Here is an 18475-nt window from a genome sequence, read left to right on the forward strand (position 1 = left end):
TCTTATTTTAGTTAAAAAAAATAATCGTACCACCGAATGAAGAAGTAGCCTTTTTTTTTTTCTTTTTCTTTTTTGGTGAGAAGGGAAGAGAGAAAAAAATAGCAATACGCCAAAAGAAAAAGACCTTTTTATATTCATCTGTATAAACATATCCGCTAAGGCAAACGCAATCCAGGGCCAAGGCTGCTGCACTGGGGTCAGTACCTCCTAATTCCTGCAGATTCTAAGGCCAAAAAAATAAAACCTCTGCAAGTCCAACTCTGCAAGTCCAACAGGAGTTTTGTGGACTCTTGGGGCATTTTACTAAAATAAAGAGTTACCGAGTTTAAAAAGCAGTGACGCTGTCACAACACACATTGAAAGTTGCATAACTGTGGCCTCAGTGGCCATGCGTTTGTTTGGACTGGAGGACGGGCACAGCTTCACGACACAGCAATGGACACAGACGCACGTACACACAGACACGCACACACGTGAGCGAGCACATCGGGAGCCGCGTAGGGCCGGGCCGGTGGCACAGGCTTGGCCACGGCCCATCTGGGGATGGGCACGGGGAGGGCTGGGGTCCCCATGCTCCCTCAGGGGGTGGGTGTGACAGGACATGTCCCGTTGCTGGTGACAAGGCGGTGAACGTCACTTGGGGAAGGATGGCATGAAAGAGCCGAGCCAGGCCCCCTGCTCCCCACAACCTGGTCCCACTTAAAGCACTTCTTGGACGCCTCCTGGAGAATGGAGACGTGCTGGTTTCCTTCCCTATGAAGGGGCCAATCCCTCCTCCCCACCCTCTTCTCTCCAGAGACCCTCAGGCTGTTCAGGGCCAGGGAAAGCGGGGGGGGGGGGGTGGAGGGGACCAGGGACTGGTGTTTCTGCCCTCAGAGCCTTCCCTGCCCACAATCCGTGGCATGGCCGGCAGAGTGTGGGCCCTTGAGGTAGATTGGCACAGCTGCCCCCTCACCCTGCCTGGCTGGGCCCCAGAGAGCTGGGGTCTCCTTGCCAGCATGGGGTGCCAGGGGCCTGGGTCCCTTCGCCAAGATAGAAGCCTTGATTCCAGCAGAGAGAGGAGGCAGGGCCAGAGGAACAGGTGCTGGTGATGGGGAGCCCGGGTGCCACCCATCAGCTCTATGGGGCCGGTCACGATCCTTGCCACCTGTCGCTCCCCCAGTCAAGCGGGGGGCGCTCGAGGGCCCCAGGAGCAGTGCAGCCTGTGGGTTAAGGGCAGGTGGTCTCTGCGGGGGTAGAGGAGGAGGTGGAAAGGGAGAGGCACAGGGAGGAGTGTGTGTGCAGGCAGCCCACCGGCAGGGAGCGCCCTAGAGCCAGAAGCAGGAGTGGCTGCAGCAGGCAGTGGGCGGCCCGGAGGCGAGAGGTGCAGGACTGGCCAGGGAGGGCTGGGCCAGGCCGGGGAGGCGGCTGGTTTCAGGGCCTCAGGGACAGCGGAAGGGAGCGGGGAGGGGCCGGACCGCTCTGGGAGACCCCTCAGCCGGCTTGTTCACAGACACGTGTAGCTTTTTAGCATGGTCCCTTCAGACAGAGCCGAGGATCAGGCTTGGCCTGCGGTCTGCCGGCCCTCGACACCCTCGCCCGCGGGACTGGGCGCCGGGGCCGGGGCCAGGCGGTGCGGCGCAGCCTCGCTACTTGAAGGTGGACTGCAGCTCCTTGAAGGCGGCCTTCCGCTGCTTCATCTCCTCCGCCTGCTTCTTCCTCTCCTCCTGCTCTGCCTTGATCTCCTCCTCGAAGCGGCTGGACACGTTCATGGCCTGGACCTGGGGTGGGGTCGGGGGGGAAGTGGCTCAGGGCCGGAGGGGCTCTCTCCGGGGTCTCTTCTGGTTCCGCTGTCCCCCTCCCCTATGTACACACAGCTCTGCCTCCCACTAGCCTGGTCCTGGGCCAGGTACTTCAGTCACCTCTCTGAGCCTCACTGCTTCCACTTACAGCCTGGTGCTCAGTAACTCCGACCTCATGGATACGTTGGGAGGATTGAAAGAGAGAAGACATATTCAGTAGCTGCTGCAGAGCACGGGTCCTAGAAATGTGAGCTTCCGAAGCTGCTATTCTTACCCTGTGCCCTGTCCTGGGAAGCCCAGATGCACTGGGTTCACTGATGAACCCGGAAACATCCCATCAACCCTAGAAGCCCAGAGGGAGGTGGGAGGAGGCCTTCAGAAGGAATGTTCTTAGCTAACATGGGGAGGGGGAGAAGCAAGAACAGGCAGGGGCCCCGGGGCCCGGGGAGGGCAGGATCCAGGAACCATACTTGTCCCCTGCATCTGAGCGTGTGCTGAAAGGGGAGGGTACTGTGCACGGCGGTGGCCTCTGGGGCCCATCATACTCCCTCCCGGCTGGGGCTGGCGGGGCTAGTGTCTCCCAGAAGCCCCGGGAGCCAGTGCTGTGTTTCTGGGCCTGCTTCCTGTCTCCCGGGCCCACTCTTTAAGGCCCAGTCCTTTGCGGGTAGTGGCTCCGGGTACAGGGCTGGGGCAGCTCAAAGGGGCCCCTGTCACCTCTTCAAGAGTACACACCCCTCCCTTACCCACCTCTGGGGCAGGGAGAGAAAGAGAAGCTGGAAAGGATCACAGGCTGGACGGGAGGGGACAGAAGCCAGGAGCGCCGTGGGTCCTGACCGACCCAGGAGGGGCGTCAGCTCCCCACCTCCTGTCTGCGGTCTCAGCAGGGACAGGAAGGGGACGTGCTGACCCTTGAGCTAACTCAGGGCCCCGGAGTACCCCGGCCACACCTGTCCTCACGTGGGGGTCAGGGCAACCCTAGCCTGGGTTCCACACCTCCTTCCATATTCCTTACCTTAGCCTCAAAGAAGCTCTTGGCCCCCTTGACGCCCTCGGTGGACACATCGATCTCGGAGAGGCGGGCCAGCACGTGCAGCCCGCTGTCCTCCTGCAGCTCCCCAGCCGCTGCCTTGCGGAAAATCAGGAGGAACTGCAGCAGGGAGAACAGAACATTGATGCTGTCAGGGAGAGAGGGAAAGGGGCCAGAGCCTGCCCACACCCGGGGCCAGTTGCAGGCCTCCCCGGAAAGGAGGTACTCACAGGCCTGGGAGCTGGAGGTCCGGGCTCTCCGTCCTCCATGCTCTGTGTCCTGCACAGGCTGTCGCGTCCCTCCCTCTCTGGGCCTTGGTTTGCCCATCTGTACGATGGGAGGCTAGGTGACCTGTCTCCTGCCCCCCACCCCCAGGACTGGGGCTACTGCAGGCTGCTCTGCCCATGCTCAGCTCCCGTTAAAAGCCTCAACCTACCTCTTACCTTTGTTTCCCCTGTTCCCCAAACCAATCCGCTCTAACTTCCATTTACTGAGTCCTAAAGGTACATGGCTCTGCCCATTTTACAGAGCGAGGAAGGCTCAGGGGCAAGAAAAAACCTGCCCCAATCTCAGCACCAGAAAGCGATGGAGGCAAGATTTGAACCCGGGTCCGGACTCCAAACCATCACCGTGTGCTGCTCGCACCTTCCTCCCTGGACTCGGCTCCCCCAGGCGCCCCCCTCCCCCTCCTCTCGCCCCGCCTCTTCTGTGCTTCCTGCCAGTTCTCCGAGGCCCAGCCTGAGCCTTGACTCTCCAGAGGCCGCCTCTGGCCTTTAACCCTATGCTGCCCGGGGACCAGTGCCCTTGCTCTCTGGCCTTGAGCCTCTGCTTCCTCCTCCAGCAAACAGGCTCGTTCGTGGCTCCTGTCTCAGAGTGAGGCCTGAGTGAGATTCGGAGTGTGAGGTCACCCAGCTCAGCGCCTGGCTCCTCTCGGACCTGCAGTGCATGTCCCTCCCCCATCTGTCCCCTCTTCTCCTGAAGCACAGCATCCTGTTATTTCCTCTCTGAGCATCTCCTCCTCTACACGCCAGGACCCCCGGAGCACAGGGCCTTTCTCTGTACTGCCACAGCCCACACGGGGTCAGGTATACAGAAGTCACTCCAGCAGTGCTCACTGCATGAAGGAACGCACGTGCCTCTGTCTCACTTAGGCATCTCAGAATCTCCCCAGGTACCTGCTCTAGGATCCGCTGACACCTCACTCAGCCAACCATCAGCCACTCGACAGTGGCCGTTCACGGACAAAGTCGCTCAATGACAAAGAGGGGTTAGTTTCTCCCCACCCCCCGGTGTTGCCCCCCACGGGGAGTGGGGCTCACCTCTCGGAAGCTGAGCTTGCTGTCAAAGTCCTCATCCACCTCCTTGATCATGTTTTTCAGGCCCAGGTGGGTCTGGGGGGCTCCAAGTTTCTCCATCATGAGCTTTAGCTCCATCAGGTCGATGAAGCCATCCCGGCCGGCATCGTACCTGTGAGCGCAAAGAGAGAGGCCTAAGGACATCCTGCCACCTCATACCTGACCAGAGTGGTCATAAGCCAGAGTACAAGGAGCCTGGGGGCTCAAAAGGTGCCTCCCACCAACACGTCATCTTATCACAGCTGGAGAGGACCTCAGCCCAGGTGAACTCCCAATTTGAGGCCCAGCTACTGCTTGGTTACCTCTGATGATGGGGAGCTCACCACGTGACCTGGCAGCCTCCTACATGTTGAACAGTGCTAACTTTTGGCCAAATTTACCTGCTACACAAGGCAGCGGAAACCACAGCCCCTCTCTACTGAATGAGATGTGAACAAGCAGGGAGGGAGAATTTACAATACCATGGGGGTGAGGATTGTGACGGGAGGCCCTGAAGTTAGAACTCACTGAGCATCTCCAGGTACCTCCACAGGCACTCGAGGGACATCTTGGCTCCATCTCTCCCCCTCTCCCTGTTCCCACCCAGGAGGAAGCAGAAGGTACCACATGTCTCAGGGTAGGGCCAGAGGTCACAGGAGGGAGGGGCCACTGCTAGTTTTCTGGAAGGTGGCCTGGGGTGTGTTCTGGGAACAAGTTGTGCAGGGTGCCTGCAGTGAGCGGCAGGGATCCAGCTGGGTGGCTGGAAAGGCCTGGAACAGTGATTACGTGATGACCGTGCCTCTGTCCTGCACATTTCAGGTCTCTTTTTTCTACCACAACAGCCTGGCAGGGAGAGGGACAGGGTGAGGGGCAGAGTCTAAACGTCTCGCTCGACTGGCTTCCTTGTGGTAAGAGCTTGGGTCAGAGCTGGGCTCCAGGCCCGTGCCCTGGCTGGGGAGGTGCTGCCTGTGCCGGGAGCACACAGCATGGCAGATGTGGGTGCTGCTCCCGCCACCCAGCCAGGCCTCTTATCAGAAGGCGAACCAAGCAACCGCCCTGCCTGTCTCCTGGTGCGCTGGGGAGAGTCATCTCAGCGCTGGTCACATGGGCCTTCTGAGCCTAAAGAAGCTTGTGCGGTCCCCGGGGCCTCAAGATGGCTGGGTGGCAGCGCTGGTGACAGCAATATGACATACAGGGGCTGAGTTCCAGAAACTTCCTGGAGACTTGGAGTTCCTACACAAACACACATCTCATTCCTGTGGCCTCTACAGGGCTTCCCAATTCCCTTCACCCATCTCTAATTACACATAAGCTTCACATGACTAGGGACATCTGACAGCAACCACTTTTTGAAATCTATCTTTGTGCTGGGAAATTTCCATACTTTATTTTACTTAATCTTCATAATAACCTTCTTTTATAATGGAAGCTCAGAGAGGTTAAGTGGCCTGCCCAAGGTCACACAGCAGTGAAGGAAGGGGCTGGGCTTCTACCCCATGTCAGTAGGGCTCATAAACCTGCACATTTGCTGGGCCCCACCGCCCCCCCCCCCACTCATGTCCTGGGGTTGCCAGCAGGACAGAGACATCTGCCTGGAGCGCTGAGCAGAGCATTTGTGCAAGGGGTAAAAATAGTTCACGAGCAAGTGAGTCAGTGGTTGGAAGTAATGCAGCACAGGAAGATAGGTCTCTGGGAACCCTGCAGGGAACACAGGGTCCTGAGGCCTTTTTCCCCACCACGGGGTGAAAGGGTCCGGGGTGAGAGCAGTGGCCACAGCCGAGGCGGAAGCAGATGCGAGAGGATGTGGTGGAGGGTTGTGGGACTCGGGAGGGTCAGGGAGGCCAACGATCCCGTGGTCCAGGCTCCGCTTAGAGCTGGAGGGGCCCTGTGCGGGACACGTGGAGCCCCGCCTCCTTCCATCTTTGGAGCCTGTTTGCCAGTGGTAAGGGGCTGGGTGGCTGCTGCATGAGCCTTAGTGACCGGTACTGGAGCAGCCCTGGAGCCTGGCCAGGTGAGGGAGTCAGTCTTTCCCGGGGCAAGTCACATGGATGCCCCTCCTCAGCGTCCCTGTGGAAGACAAAGCCCCTGCCTCTTTCTGAACTCGGGCTCCAGTGATGACATGTCAGGGCTGGAGCAGACTGCTTGGGCTCCAGGAGACAAGGCAGAGAACCCCCGGTATGATGGTGACTCTTCCGTAAGGTCACTGCGAGGACTGGGTACGTTCACACGTGACAAGCACTTCACACAGCGCTGGCTCCAGAAACTGCAGCTACCAGCACTATCACGAGACTTTGTTACTTTTATGAAGCTCCTACTATGTGCCAGGCATTTTTCTCTGCGCTCAGCAATCCTGGGGGGTCAGAGTTATGTCCCCATGTGACTGATTACGGGACAGGGGCTGGAGAGGTTTGGGCACTGGCCAAGGGTTCAGACGCCCCTCCCTGTGATGCCCACACTCTACTCTCTCTACCGCCCCACCTGCCTCCCTTGAACCTCAGCTTTATTTACTGCTCAAGGGTTACTCCTGCAGCCAGCGGTGGCTCAGTTTCAGAGGAAGTGCAGATAAAGTGTCCAAACTTGGACAGAAACTTGGGCTCTGGATCTCGGTCTCTGGCAGCTCCCAGGCCTGGCTGGGCTGCAGCTCAAACCGCTGCGTGAACCGCTGCCTGTGTCAATCAAGCATCAATCAATGACTGCTTCCGGGCTCCTGCCCCCGGGGGGACAATGCAGGGGCTGGCCACACTGGAGGGGGTTGTTCCCACAAGGCCCCCGGGGGAGTGGACATCTACCACGTGCCCTGAGCTGTGACGTGGGTGGGCTCTGGGTCATTGGATCAGCCAGGTTCCTGGGTAAACCCTGGAGGTTTGGGCTCACAGCAGCTCTGCTGAGACTAACCTGAGTCCAAACCCCAGCTCTGCCCCCTGCTGGCTAGGTGACGCTGCTCAAGTCACATGACCCTATGAACCATTGACATCATGGAGATCAGACCCATCCCAGGCTTGCGGCAAGAGTTAAGAGATGATCCACGCAGATTCTTAGCACAGAGGCTGGCCCACAATAAGTACTTAATCGTTACACGCTAACTACAGTACTACTACTGCTAAATTATTATTATCGGTAACATCTACCTCTGGGATTTGAGATAAAGGAGATTGTGGATGTAAAATGCCTAGTACACAGTATGTGCTTAAACCCTGCAATTTCTTTAGAATAGGGGCTATTGAGAACTTTTTATGTGCCAGATACTAGTTAAGTACTTTGCACATATAATATAAAAATGGTGTTGATAGTGAGAATAATAATGGTAAAAAATACAATTTCTCCCTCAGGCACCAGTCCTGATGGTGCATGGCGGGGAGGAAATGCTTGTTGTAGACTGGCCTGGAGGCAGCGGGTGGACACGATGACCCAGAGGTCCCTCCAGCATCTTCTCTGAAGGTCCCACTACTTCCCTCCCCCACCCCCATTAGGCCTGATTCAAGGACCCCGCCACTTGGGGAGGTGAAGAGACAGCCTGGGCAGAGAGAGAGAGAAGCCTTGGTCCTGGATTACTCTCTTGTTCTTCCTCTGACAGGGAGGGAAGTGACAAAGGGGGAGACTGCCTCTGTGCCACCAGCAGGAGGACGACTGGCAACCCAGGAGAGAATGGTGTTCTAAGATGCTTGGAAACAGGCATCTATCCCTGACTGGGGAGAGCCTCTCTTCCCTCAGCCCTCTCCCTGAGCCGCAGCTGAGGCTGCAGGTAGCTCAGAGGATCCAGGAAAAGAGTCCGTACCCAAGATCCGCCGGGATGCCTGGTCTACCCCCTTCATGTCATGTAGGGAACTTGGGGCCCAGAGTGGGTAGCAAGCAGCCCAGGGTCACACAGCTGGAGAAAAGCAAGATTCCCAAAGTTGTAAGCTTTCCTCCCTGCCTGCCTGCTTTCTTCTTGGGAAGGTGGTCCCATGGAGGGCCCCAGATTCTCAAGCCTGCAGGGCTGGGGGAGACTGGGCTGAGAGGAGAGGCTTGGGCCCTGCCTGGGAGGGCCAGTTCCATATGGCAGGACTGACAACAAAGCTCCTGGGCTGGGAGCTGAGCACTTTTCTCCAGCACTGGAGGGAGGCGGCTGCACCTGGTGCTGTGCCCACATGCCTAACCACCACCCCTCTGAGCCTCCCCCTGAATAGTTCTCCACGGGGAGGGCTCAGCAGCTGCCGCCCCGGATGCTGGTGACGAAATCCCCTCCCATCTGCCCTTGCACGTGGAGCAGTGGCCACCACCCAGGCAGACTTTGCCCCTTTGGGCGGCAGGTCCCATCCGGCTGATGGCTCCTCCTCCCCCGGTTCTGATAACCCGGAGATACGGGGGTGAGAGCAGTGGCCGGCTCCTACAGCGTGCAGGGCTTGCCCTCATTTCATAACAATATTATCATTAGTGGCTGCTCTTGGCTGGGCACTTACTATGTGCCAGGCACTGTGCCAAGTGTTTCGTATCAGATCCTCACAGGAACTCCATGAAGCAGGCATAAATATCCCCATACTACAGACGAGGAGACTGAGGCTCAGGGAGAAAGTGACTTGGCCAAGACCATAGCTGACGAGGGCACACCTGGGATCAGAACCCTGACCTGATGAAAAACATGTGCTTTTAACTACTATGCTGCGTCTTGATGCCTACAGACCCTGCACCAAAGAAACTCAAGCTGGGAAGGATACTGGAGGCCACCTCATTTAGCCATTCATGAGGGTCAGATACACAGTGCAGTTTTCCTGCTTGGCATCTTGAATGCCTCTAAGGACGGGAAGCTCACCACTTACCTAAAGCAGCACATTCTGGCTCTGGAACTATTAGAAACTTTCTCCTCACACACGACCCTCCCCACCCACCAGCTGTGCTGTACAGTCTGAGAGCAGAGTGAGGAGTCATCACAGCTGCTGCACAAGGGGATGGTGGGAACAGCTGATCTGGGAGCATAGGGGACCCCAATTCTCTCCCTTCTAGTTCCCATCCCAGGCCTTTGCTCATGGCCCCTCTGCCCATGAGGGTCCCAAGGAGGACAGACAGCTGGAGAGAGTGGTGTTTATGGACCACTGAGCCCCCAGGCCCACCTGGCTTTGTTCTCAGCATTCACAGACCCAGTCTTCCTCCATCCTATCTGGGGAGGCCCCAGAGGCTCCTAGGCCTCTACTCTTTGACCTGCAAAATGGGAAGGCAGGTTGCTCGGGGCAGGAAAGTTCTGGACAACAGGGACATTTTGGCCTTGCTAGCTGTTACAGGCAGGTTGGCTTGGCCCGCCTCCCCGTGCAGGTGGACGCCCACAGGCTCGGTGATGACGGCCGGCAGTGCCCATCCGTTCCTGCACTCTCCCACCCCCAGACTGCCTGACTCATGGGGGGAAAGCCCAGCCTCTCACCACTTCCTCCAGTCCTATCTGCGGACTCTGACACTTGATCTGTTGCCCTGTGTCAGCCAAGGAGAGGGTGTGTGAGTGCATACGGGTGAGTGTGTGGCTGGGGGGTGCTCATGCCTCCTCCACGGCTTTCCGATAAGTCCAAGGATCGAGTGGGGGCCCCCAAGGCTGATGGCAATTGCTGGGCGCTGTCAGGACTTGGGGGCGTCCTAACCTCAAGTTCGAGCACCTAATGCTGAGCCCACCCTGGGAGGGCAGCTCCCTCCACATGTAGTTTCAGCAGTGGGTCTCCCCCCACCCCGGGCTCTCCCCTGTGCCGCCTCCTTCCCTGCCTGCCCCTAATAATAATAATTATTATAAAAGTGATTGCAAAGAACATTTACTGAATGTCTAATATAACCCAGTGTTTACTATTTAACTTAATCTTTCCTCTTGTTTTCCCCTCACTGCCCAGACTAAGTAACGTGGCAGGGAGACAGCTACGGTGGCCCAGTGCTTCTTAAACCTTAATGCGCACACCCGGTGAGCCTTGTTAAAATGCAGATTCTGGGCTTCCCTGGTGGCGCAGTGGTTGAGAGTCCGCCTGCCGATGCAGGGGACACGGGCTCGTGCCCCAGTCCGGGAAGATCCCACATGCCGCGGAGCGGCTGGACCCGTGAGCCATGGCCGCTGAGCCTGCGCATCCGGAGCCTGTGCTCCGCAACGGGAGAGGCCACGACAGTGAGAGGCCCGCGTACCGGGGCCGGGGGCGGGGGGGAGCAGATTCTGACCCAGTAGGCCTGGGGTGGAGCCTGAGCCTCTGAGCTTTCTAACAAGCTCCCGGCGGACACTGACGCTGCTCTCTTCAGGTCCCATGGGAGAAAGGGACGTGGGAGTCAGAAGGACCCTCGTTCAAATCCTGTCTCCACTCCTCAAGTCATGGAATCCTCTCTGAGACCCGGTCTTCTTATCTATGAAAGGGGTGACGATCATCTTCCAGGATGCCGAGACAGGATTAAACAAGAGGCAAAGTGCCTGCAATGGAGACGCCACAGCGGCCCTCTGTCTGCACACAGCTCAGGCGTCCCTGGGCCCGGATCCGTCAGGCTGCACCTTTCTGGCCCGGAACCCTCGCTTCTCTAGAGACCTTGAAAAGCAGAAGTCTGCCGAGGAGCAGGCTGCTGGGCAGTCAGAGGGAACTCGGCTGATGGAGGATGTGGGGACTGTCCCTGCTGAGGCCACAGGGCGACTCTGCTCCTGGCTGGGCTGGCCCTGCAGAAAGGGCCCCAGGCAGCAGGGCTGGGTCTCCTATAGCCGAAGCCAGGCCCTGAACCCAGAGGCACAGAGGAGAGAAGGCAGGAAGGTGCAAACCAAAAGGGAACCGAAAGTCCCTGGGGGGACGGAAAGGAGAGGTGACTCAGAATCAGAAGGGAAGTAGGAGAGCAGAGGACAGGCCTGAGGCCAGGAAATCCTCCCTCCCAAGGGGTGTGGGGCTTCTCCCCAGAAAGGCAAGCTCCTGGCTGCTGCAGGGGGAAGGACCCAACCTCTGAACCCCCAGAGGACTCCCCCCCTCACCCCCTCACCCCCCGCCTAGGTTCTGGGACTCCTCCTTTCCCATAAACACAGCCCTCACTTGGCCTCGGGAGCTCCCAGTAGGCAGACCTGGTTCTAATCCTGGCCCTGCCACTTATTATAACCTTGAGCCTTGCTTTCCTCATCTGGCAAGTGGGGATAATGACAGCACCCACCTCCCTGGGCTGGTGTGAGGTTGAAGTTCAGTTCCTGAAGTAACACACCAGGCTCAACTGGGCCTGGCAGCTCCATTTAACAAGGAGAGGGTGTGGCGGCAGGGGGCTGGCTGTGGAGGGCCGGCGGCACGGCATCCCTCAGGAGAACTTCAGTCCTCGTCATAGAAATAAAGAAATGGAACCTGCCGTTTCCAGCCCGGTGGGCCCATCCTCTCTATCCCCCCAAAGACCCACCCCTCTATGCCACTGCTCTCCGTGAGACTTTAAGCTTCTTGAGGGCAGGAACTCTATTTTTCCCTTAATTCTCTGGACCTTGCACACAGAAACTTAATAAAATATGATCAAAGGAATGGACTTTAAGCTTTTCAAAATCATCGTCTATGTTTTTAATAGCCCACAGACCAGACACAATGGTGGGCTCTTCACAAAGGCTCAGGACTTTTTTTTTTTTTGGCCGCACAGTCAGGCTTGTCGGTTCCCTGACCGGGGATTGAACGTGGGCCCTTGGCAGTGAAAGGGCGGTGTCCTAACCACTGGACCTCCAGGGAATTCCCTAGGACTTTTTAAAACTTAATCCTCAGGACTTTACCGGCAGGTTCTTTAGCCCCAGGGGAAACAGGCGCTGAGAAGCAGAGCACCCCGTCCGGGCGGTGGCAGACGGGCGCTGGAGTCCTAGTTTTGTGTCATCCCAGGGCTGCTGTCTGCGCTGCCCTTTTTTCTGCCGCCTGCCTTCCATGTAGTTAAGTGATCATGAATTCGGTTTCCCATTTTTGATATTTATCAAAGCCATATGTAGCCGTCAATGAAAATGTCAGTTCAGCAGGAGGGAAAGAAGGTTCTCATGCTGGGTCCCCGTCACTCCAGCCCAAAGCAAGAGGGTTCTTGCCAGTCTGGCAGGCCGGGCAGCTCCATGGGGTTAGGTAGAGTCAGCCAGTGGCTTCTGTGGAGGAATCTCCGTGCTAGGCGCCACCACCAGGGCTGGGGATGGTGGCGACAGGAACCTGGAAAGTACTTATTTTGTGCCAGGCACTTCGTCACAACCTTGTGAGGTGGGTTCTGTTATTCTCCCTGTTCCAGGGTGAGGAACCAGGGCTCAGAAGGGTTTACGTGCCTTGCCCCAGGGCCCAAGGCTGGGATTCCAACCCAGGGCGGCTGACTCTAAAGGCCCTGCCCTTAACCACTGCACCAGACAGCCCTCCAGGAAGGACGAGGCGGTGGTGCTGCTGTGAGCTGCAGGAGCCTAGGGCGACACCAGGGAGGCGTAGCAGGTGGAGAGGAGGGGAAGGCAAAGTGGGAAGGAGAGAGGGAAGCCCCCCTCTTCTCTGACGCAAGGGGTCATGAGATGAGGTGGCTGGGGACGAGGCTGGGCAGGGCAGGGAACTAGGACATCTTCCTCGGATTCCACGGCAGGCTCAGAATTACATGGCTGCCTTCCTCCCTGGCAGGTCTCGGCTTACATCACCTCGCAGAGCCCCACGCAGGCTGTTGCCAGGCCAGAGGTGGCTGCCCCTTGCCTGGAGGGTTCCAGAGCAGCCCTGGAGGGATGGGCAGACAGAGGAGGGCAGAGGGTCGGATTAGAGGTGAGGGGTGCAGCCTGAGGCTGTAAGAGGAGGAAGGACTGAGAGTCCAGGTGCCTCCAGGTGCCTGGCACCTTGCCAGAGCTCTGCGTGCATCACCTCCCCCCGCCCCACCTCGAGAAGCAGGGACCACTTTTCCCACTGTATAGATAAGGATGCTCTGGTTCAGCCACTGAAAACCTCCCCAGGAATGTCACTACACCTTCCTGGGCCTCAGTTTCCTCTTCTGTAAAATGGGGGAGAAGCATTGGTGACAACCCCGGAGGTCTCTCCCAGATGGAAACTACCAGCAGCGTGAGGTCAGTGATGACGGAAAGCCCGTCTATCTTCCCTCTGCCCCCTCTCTTCTCCCTCCATCTCCATCCTTAGGAAGTATCTGCTGATGATCACTGAATGGATGAACTGGAAGACCCTGGAAGGCAGTTCTGCCATCCGGGAGGGTTCCGGACGACTCAGAAATAAGGAAGTCATTGGTGAATCACCTTTGGGAATCATCAGATACATCATGCTCCTTTCACAGATGGGAAGACTGAGGCCCAGAGGGGGCAGGCAGACTAGGTAACTGAGTGGCAGAGCCAGGACAAAGCCCCACTTCCTAGCTCCTGGCCTCCAAGACAAGTCCAGCTCCCAGCTCCCTCTGCCCTCTCCCATCTCCTGCACTCTGCTCTGGGGGATGGCTTCCCAGGGGGGCCAGGCTCCCCTCCCCTCTGCCATGGGAGCTGCAGATCAGGGTGGAAGTGTCCCAGCAGAGCCCTGGCTGTGATCCTTGGGCCCTGCTTGGACCCAGGAGGCTGCAGCACCTCTTGGACAGCAGAAGCAGAACGCGAGTTTTGTCTTCCATGAGAGCCCGTCTGTTGGCTGTTCACAGCCGGGACTCGGCTGGGCTGGGCTCGGCTGGCACAGTGAAGCCTTGTTTCCTTGAATACAAAATGTGCAGCCTTCCATCCACGCCAGGGCCCCCGGCGGGTAGTACTTCCTTCCCTAGAATCTCCCTGACCCCCTCCTGCCCCCCTCATCCCTGCCAATACCTCATCAGGCAGTAGTGGTGCCAAGAGGGGGCTTCCAGGGGTTCAGCTCCCCTCAATTTTCAACAAAGTACCCCTCGTCAAACTAACAGCCAAACAGCCTCTGTAAAAAGTGAGCTCGCGCTGCAAATGCAGCTTCACGACCATTCCCCTAGTCACGCGCCCCTCCCACCCAAGCTGCAGCCTCCCAGGTCCCTGCTCATTCAGCGTGTCTGGGTTCTCCAAACAGCTCCTTCTTGTTTTTGGCGGGCGTAGAGGGGATGAAGCCTAAGAGAATGACTCTGGTGGTGGGTCCACGTGGGAGAAACTCAGCCATGCACACGGAAGCAGGTGTTGGCGGGGTGTGTTTCCCCACGTGGAGGCAGACGTCTGTGACGGGAAACCCAGGAGGGAAGAACATGGGTTTTGGAGTCACAGACCTGGGTTTAGATTATGACTCCATCATTTTTTGAGCTGTGTATTCTTGGCAAGTTACCTAACCGCTCTGTGCCCAGACTGTCCAACTGCACCATGGTGGTGACGACAGTTCTATGTCATGGGGCTGCTGGGAGGAACGGAGAAGCTCCTTAGTCCTGTGGCACTTCTGGTGGCCGCATTTGAATAATCTCCCTCGTACTTCAAGGGCGGCGGGGGTGGGGGGGGTGGGGGGGCAGGGGGCGGGGCAGAGTCTATAAGGAAGTTCTGACTGCCTTCTATTGAGGCTGCGATCCTGGAACTCCTGCTCTCCTGATAGGGCCAGTCTTTTATCAGGAAGAAACTTGAGAAGAACTCCCAGACAAGACCCTGGAGCCAAAGAAGCAGGCTCCTCAAGGCCCAGGGGTCTCCATGCAGAGGCCTGGAGTGGGGTTAAGGACTCAGTTCCACCCCAGGCTGACCCTCGGAAAAACATGGGGCTCCCAGCCATCCAGGTCTGAGAACCAAAAACCTCTTCTGCATTGGGGCCAAATGCAGAAGCAGGGCCACAGCAAGCAGTGAGGAGTGGGAAAGAGCCTTTCTCAAGCTGGGGGGTTGCAAAACCCTCCCCCCGCCACCCCGGGCTTCCTGCTTGCGGTCGAGCACACTGCCCCAGCCCAGGTGGGGTCAGCGCCCCTTCCTCTCGACCTTGGGCTGCCAGACCTCCTGACTCCCTCACCTGAGACTTGGCCTCAGGACGGTTCTATCTTTTGGATCCACTTCCAGATCTACTCCAGATCACACCCCTGGGCTGTTTTCCCCTCCAGCCAGGGGCAGGGGGGATGGTCAACAGGAGGTGGGCAGGGAAGAATACCAAAGGGAGGGGGGCTGAGTACCTTCACCCCCGCCCCAGGCCCCCCTCACTGCTGGGGTGGGGCAGCGTGGCTGACCATCTCAATCCCAACTGGGTGAACGCAGTGATGGACCGGAAGGGGACCTGGAAGCCTTTCTCTCTAGTCATTTCACAGAGATTTAAAGTTTTTTTTGTTGGGGGAGGGGGAAGCCCAGAGGCCTGGAAGGACCTGTCCAACCTGCTGAGGGCATGGGGTATGGAATTTAAGGATGCAGTAAAGGTAGAGGTGAGAGCTACCAGCCAAGTCAGATGGGAAGGTGTGGGGTGTCAGGGACCCTGTGTGGGGAGGGAAGGGGGCACGCGGTGGAGGAAGGGAGGCAAGGAGAGATGGGGCCTTTCTGACAGAAAACAGGGGGCAGTGACTGCAAAGCTGCTGGGTGTAGCGGGGTGACGAGGGCAAGAGGAGGGAGGGACGGTCTGCGGAGGGAGGCGGGGACTCGGCCCTGCAGGGACGTGGCTGCGGGTGTGTGTGTGTGTGTGTGTGTACATACCTGCCGAGTCAGGGGCAGGGAGGAAGCGGTCCCTCCTGGGGAGATCACCTGAGGGTCAAGGGCTGGGGTCCTGGCTAACGGAGTGGATGAGGGCAGAGGTGGGAGGGGCCGAAGGGTCTTTGACACAGTTTGCTGGCAGATGCTGAAAAAGTGGAGGGGACGCGGGGGAGGGGTCTCGGCCCAGCACCCACGTTGAGAGGGATCTGAGATAAGCAGAGTAAATGAAAGGACCCCAGTAAAAGGAATGGTCACATTTGTTGAGGCGCTGGAGGGTGGGGTGTGTGTTTTAGACCCGCGTTTGGTGGGGGGGCGGTTGGGAATTCAAGTAGCTGAGATTGAGGACCACGGGGTCCTCAATCTCGGTGTGCGCGCGTGTGGAGAAGCATCACTAACAAGGCCAGAGAACCGGACCCTCCAGACCCCTGTGCTTATCTAGAAGGAGCCGCGGGGTCCCCCACTCCGCGTGCGCGCGTGCGGTGTTATGGGGGCAGCGTCACGGTGAGGAGGGGTCGCGTGCCAGGGGCCGCGGGTCCCCAGACCCATATGCGTGGTAGGGAGGAGGTCCCGAAGCCTCGTGATTATCTGGAAGGGGCCAGGGGTCCCCGCCCCTGGTGTGTCAGGGATCGGGAAGCTCGGCTGGCCGCATGGGTCCCGGGACGGCGCGGGGTCCAGGGTTCGGGGGCTCGGGAGCCGAGGCCGGCTCTCGGGGTGGGTGGGGAACCGTGTCGGGCGGGCACTCACTGCTTGAACATCTTCTCCATGTCCTTGATCTGCTTCCTGGAGAACTCCTTGAACTCGGTGTAGGGGTTGAAGATGCGGCGGCTGGGCGACTGGGGCTCGCCGATGCCCTGGTTGAGGTCGGCGCGCCGCAGCAGCTTGGCGCTCAGCTCTTCGTCCGCGCTGCCCAGCGCCTCGGCCGCCTCGTCGGGTGCCCCCGCCGCCGCCGCCGCCGCCCCGTTCAGCCCGGGCTGCTCCGGGGCCTCGACGCCGCCCTCGCCCTCCATCTGCAGCCGCCGGCTCAGCTTGTTGGCCAGCTCGTCCGTGGCCATGGTGGCCCGCGCGGCGCTCGCCCCCAGACCCTGCTAGTCGCGCGCCCGCGCCGCCTCTGGCCGCGCTCTTCCTCTTCCTGACACTCCCCAGCGCCAGGCACCGCCCCCGAAGGTGGGACTTACGCCCCTCGCTGGGCCCGCCCGCTCCCGCCCCGGCTCCCGGCCTTGCGCAGCCCGCCCCGCGCGGGCTCGGGCTCCGGCTTGAGCTCCACGACTAGAGTGTACCGGGAGCGCTGGGCCCGCCACCATCCTCCCCCGTAAGGTTGGGGGGGGCTCCCGTAGAATCCATCCCCCCTCTCCTCCTCACTGTGCCGGCTGAACGGGAGAGGTCGGGCTGGGGGCCGGGGACCGAGGCGGGAAGGACGAGGGGGTCCTTCCCTGCAGTTTGGGTGTGGGTCTGGGGCGCAGGGGGGCGCCGCCCCCAACCCCTTCTCTGGAATCCCCACGCCGTGGAGTCGTAATCCCATGGCGGTGTGACACCCTGTCGGTTGCCATGGAGACGACTCAATGTTACACACTGTCGCTTTCGATGAGGGTTGCAGAGGTAATGAAGAAGGTGTACCCGGTGAGCAGGAACCCCCTTTTAGACGTAACCGCAGGTGGAGCTGCTGCATCTTTTGGAGAGGGATGGATCAGCAGCTGCGAGGGATATGGCCCTGGGCCTCAGCCCTGAGAGGTCCTCGCAGATAGCGGGAGAGCGAGAGGGAGAAGAGCCTTGCCCTCTCCCTGTGGGCCAGCACATCACATGAATGACTTGGCAGAATAGCTGCTGGGCCACGCGGTCGTCTGAGACTTAATTTTAGGGGAACTGACAGGGAGATCTTGATATTGCCATTTCAGTGGGGACCCCAGAGAAGAGATGTCCTCTTCAAAGGCTCAAGGGATGGGGTGTCAGGAAGGGACCAGAGAGAATTTCTCTCTGTGGTCTGGTCTGTCACCTTAAAACTGCAAAGCTGTGGACCTCCAGCAGCGGAACCACTGCGGGGGAGGAGTGGGGCTGGTTAATAATTCAGGTTCCCAGGCTCCAATCCAGACCGACAAAACTGATCTCTGGAATGGGGCCCAGAAATCTGCATTTTTAGCAGGCACCCAGGGGAGTTTGAGAATCACTACTGTGCTTTGTGCTTATTCTCTAAAACAGGGGTCCCCAACCCCCGGGGGTCTAATGCCTGATGATCTGAGGTGGAGCTGATGTAATAACGATAGAAATAAAGTGCACGATAAATGTAATGCGCTTGAATCATCCCGAAACCTTCCCCCCCACCCCGCCCCCGTCCTTGGAAAAATTGTCTTCCATGAAAACGGACCCTGGTGCCAAAAAGGTTGGGGACCGCCGCTCTAGAATGTTAGGGTGATGCTCAAGACCCCTTTGCAGAAGCAGCTCCTACCTATCAATGTGCAGAGAAGAGATGGGTTTAGGGCTTAAAAAACCAGTGCTCTGGAGGCAGAGAGCCCTTGAGAATGTGAAACCAGCAAGCTGTTACAGACTGATTTGCACAGAACAAACCCTCAACTGACATTTTTTGATTTTCCACGGTTTAAGAATATTGCTGAATTAATTTAAAAGGCATTTTAAAAATAATAAAATTGAGAAAAAAACCTTCAGGTTCAAGAAAATATGAAATTTACATTAACTTATTTTTGAGATTGTTTCTGTATCCAATAAAGATGTTCAGCTTAAATGACACGATTTTGTTTTTTTAAAGCTTGGAATTAAGTTTCTGTTGGTCTTGGGCAACTTGGTACAGCTACTTTTAAAAGGTAAGTTT

The 18475-nt window shown here is 58.1% G+C and overlaps 1 protein-coding gene across 1 annotated transcript; it reads right to left on the minus strand.

The window, feature by feature from the left end:
- Positions 1–16748, minus strand: EFHD2 (EF-hand domain family member D2). Its single transcript, XM_082832545.1, has 4 exons — positions 16399–16748; positions 4128–4275; positions 2794–2928; positions 1–1760 (listed from the first exon to the last, which is right to left on the minus strand). Exons 1-4 carry the CDS (start codon positions 16704–16706, stop codon positions 1629–1631), a joined length of 723 nt encoding a protein of 240 aa, XP_082688671.1. The 5' UTR covers positions 16707–16748; the 3' UTR covers positions 1–1628.
- Between the last annotated feature and the right edge of the window lie 1727 nt (positions 16749–18475).

The sequence above is a fragment of the Leucopleurus acutus genome (assembly GCF_964270905.1).
Source record: "Leucopleurus acutus genome assembly, chromosome: 2".
Classification (NCBI taxonomy): domain Eukaryota; kingdom Metazoa; phylum Chordata; class Mammalia; order Artiodactyla; family Delphinidae; genus Leucopleurus; species Leucopleurus acutus.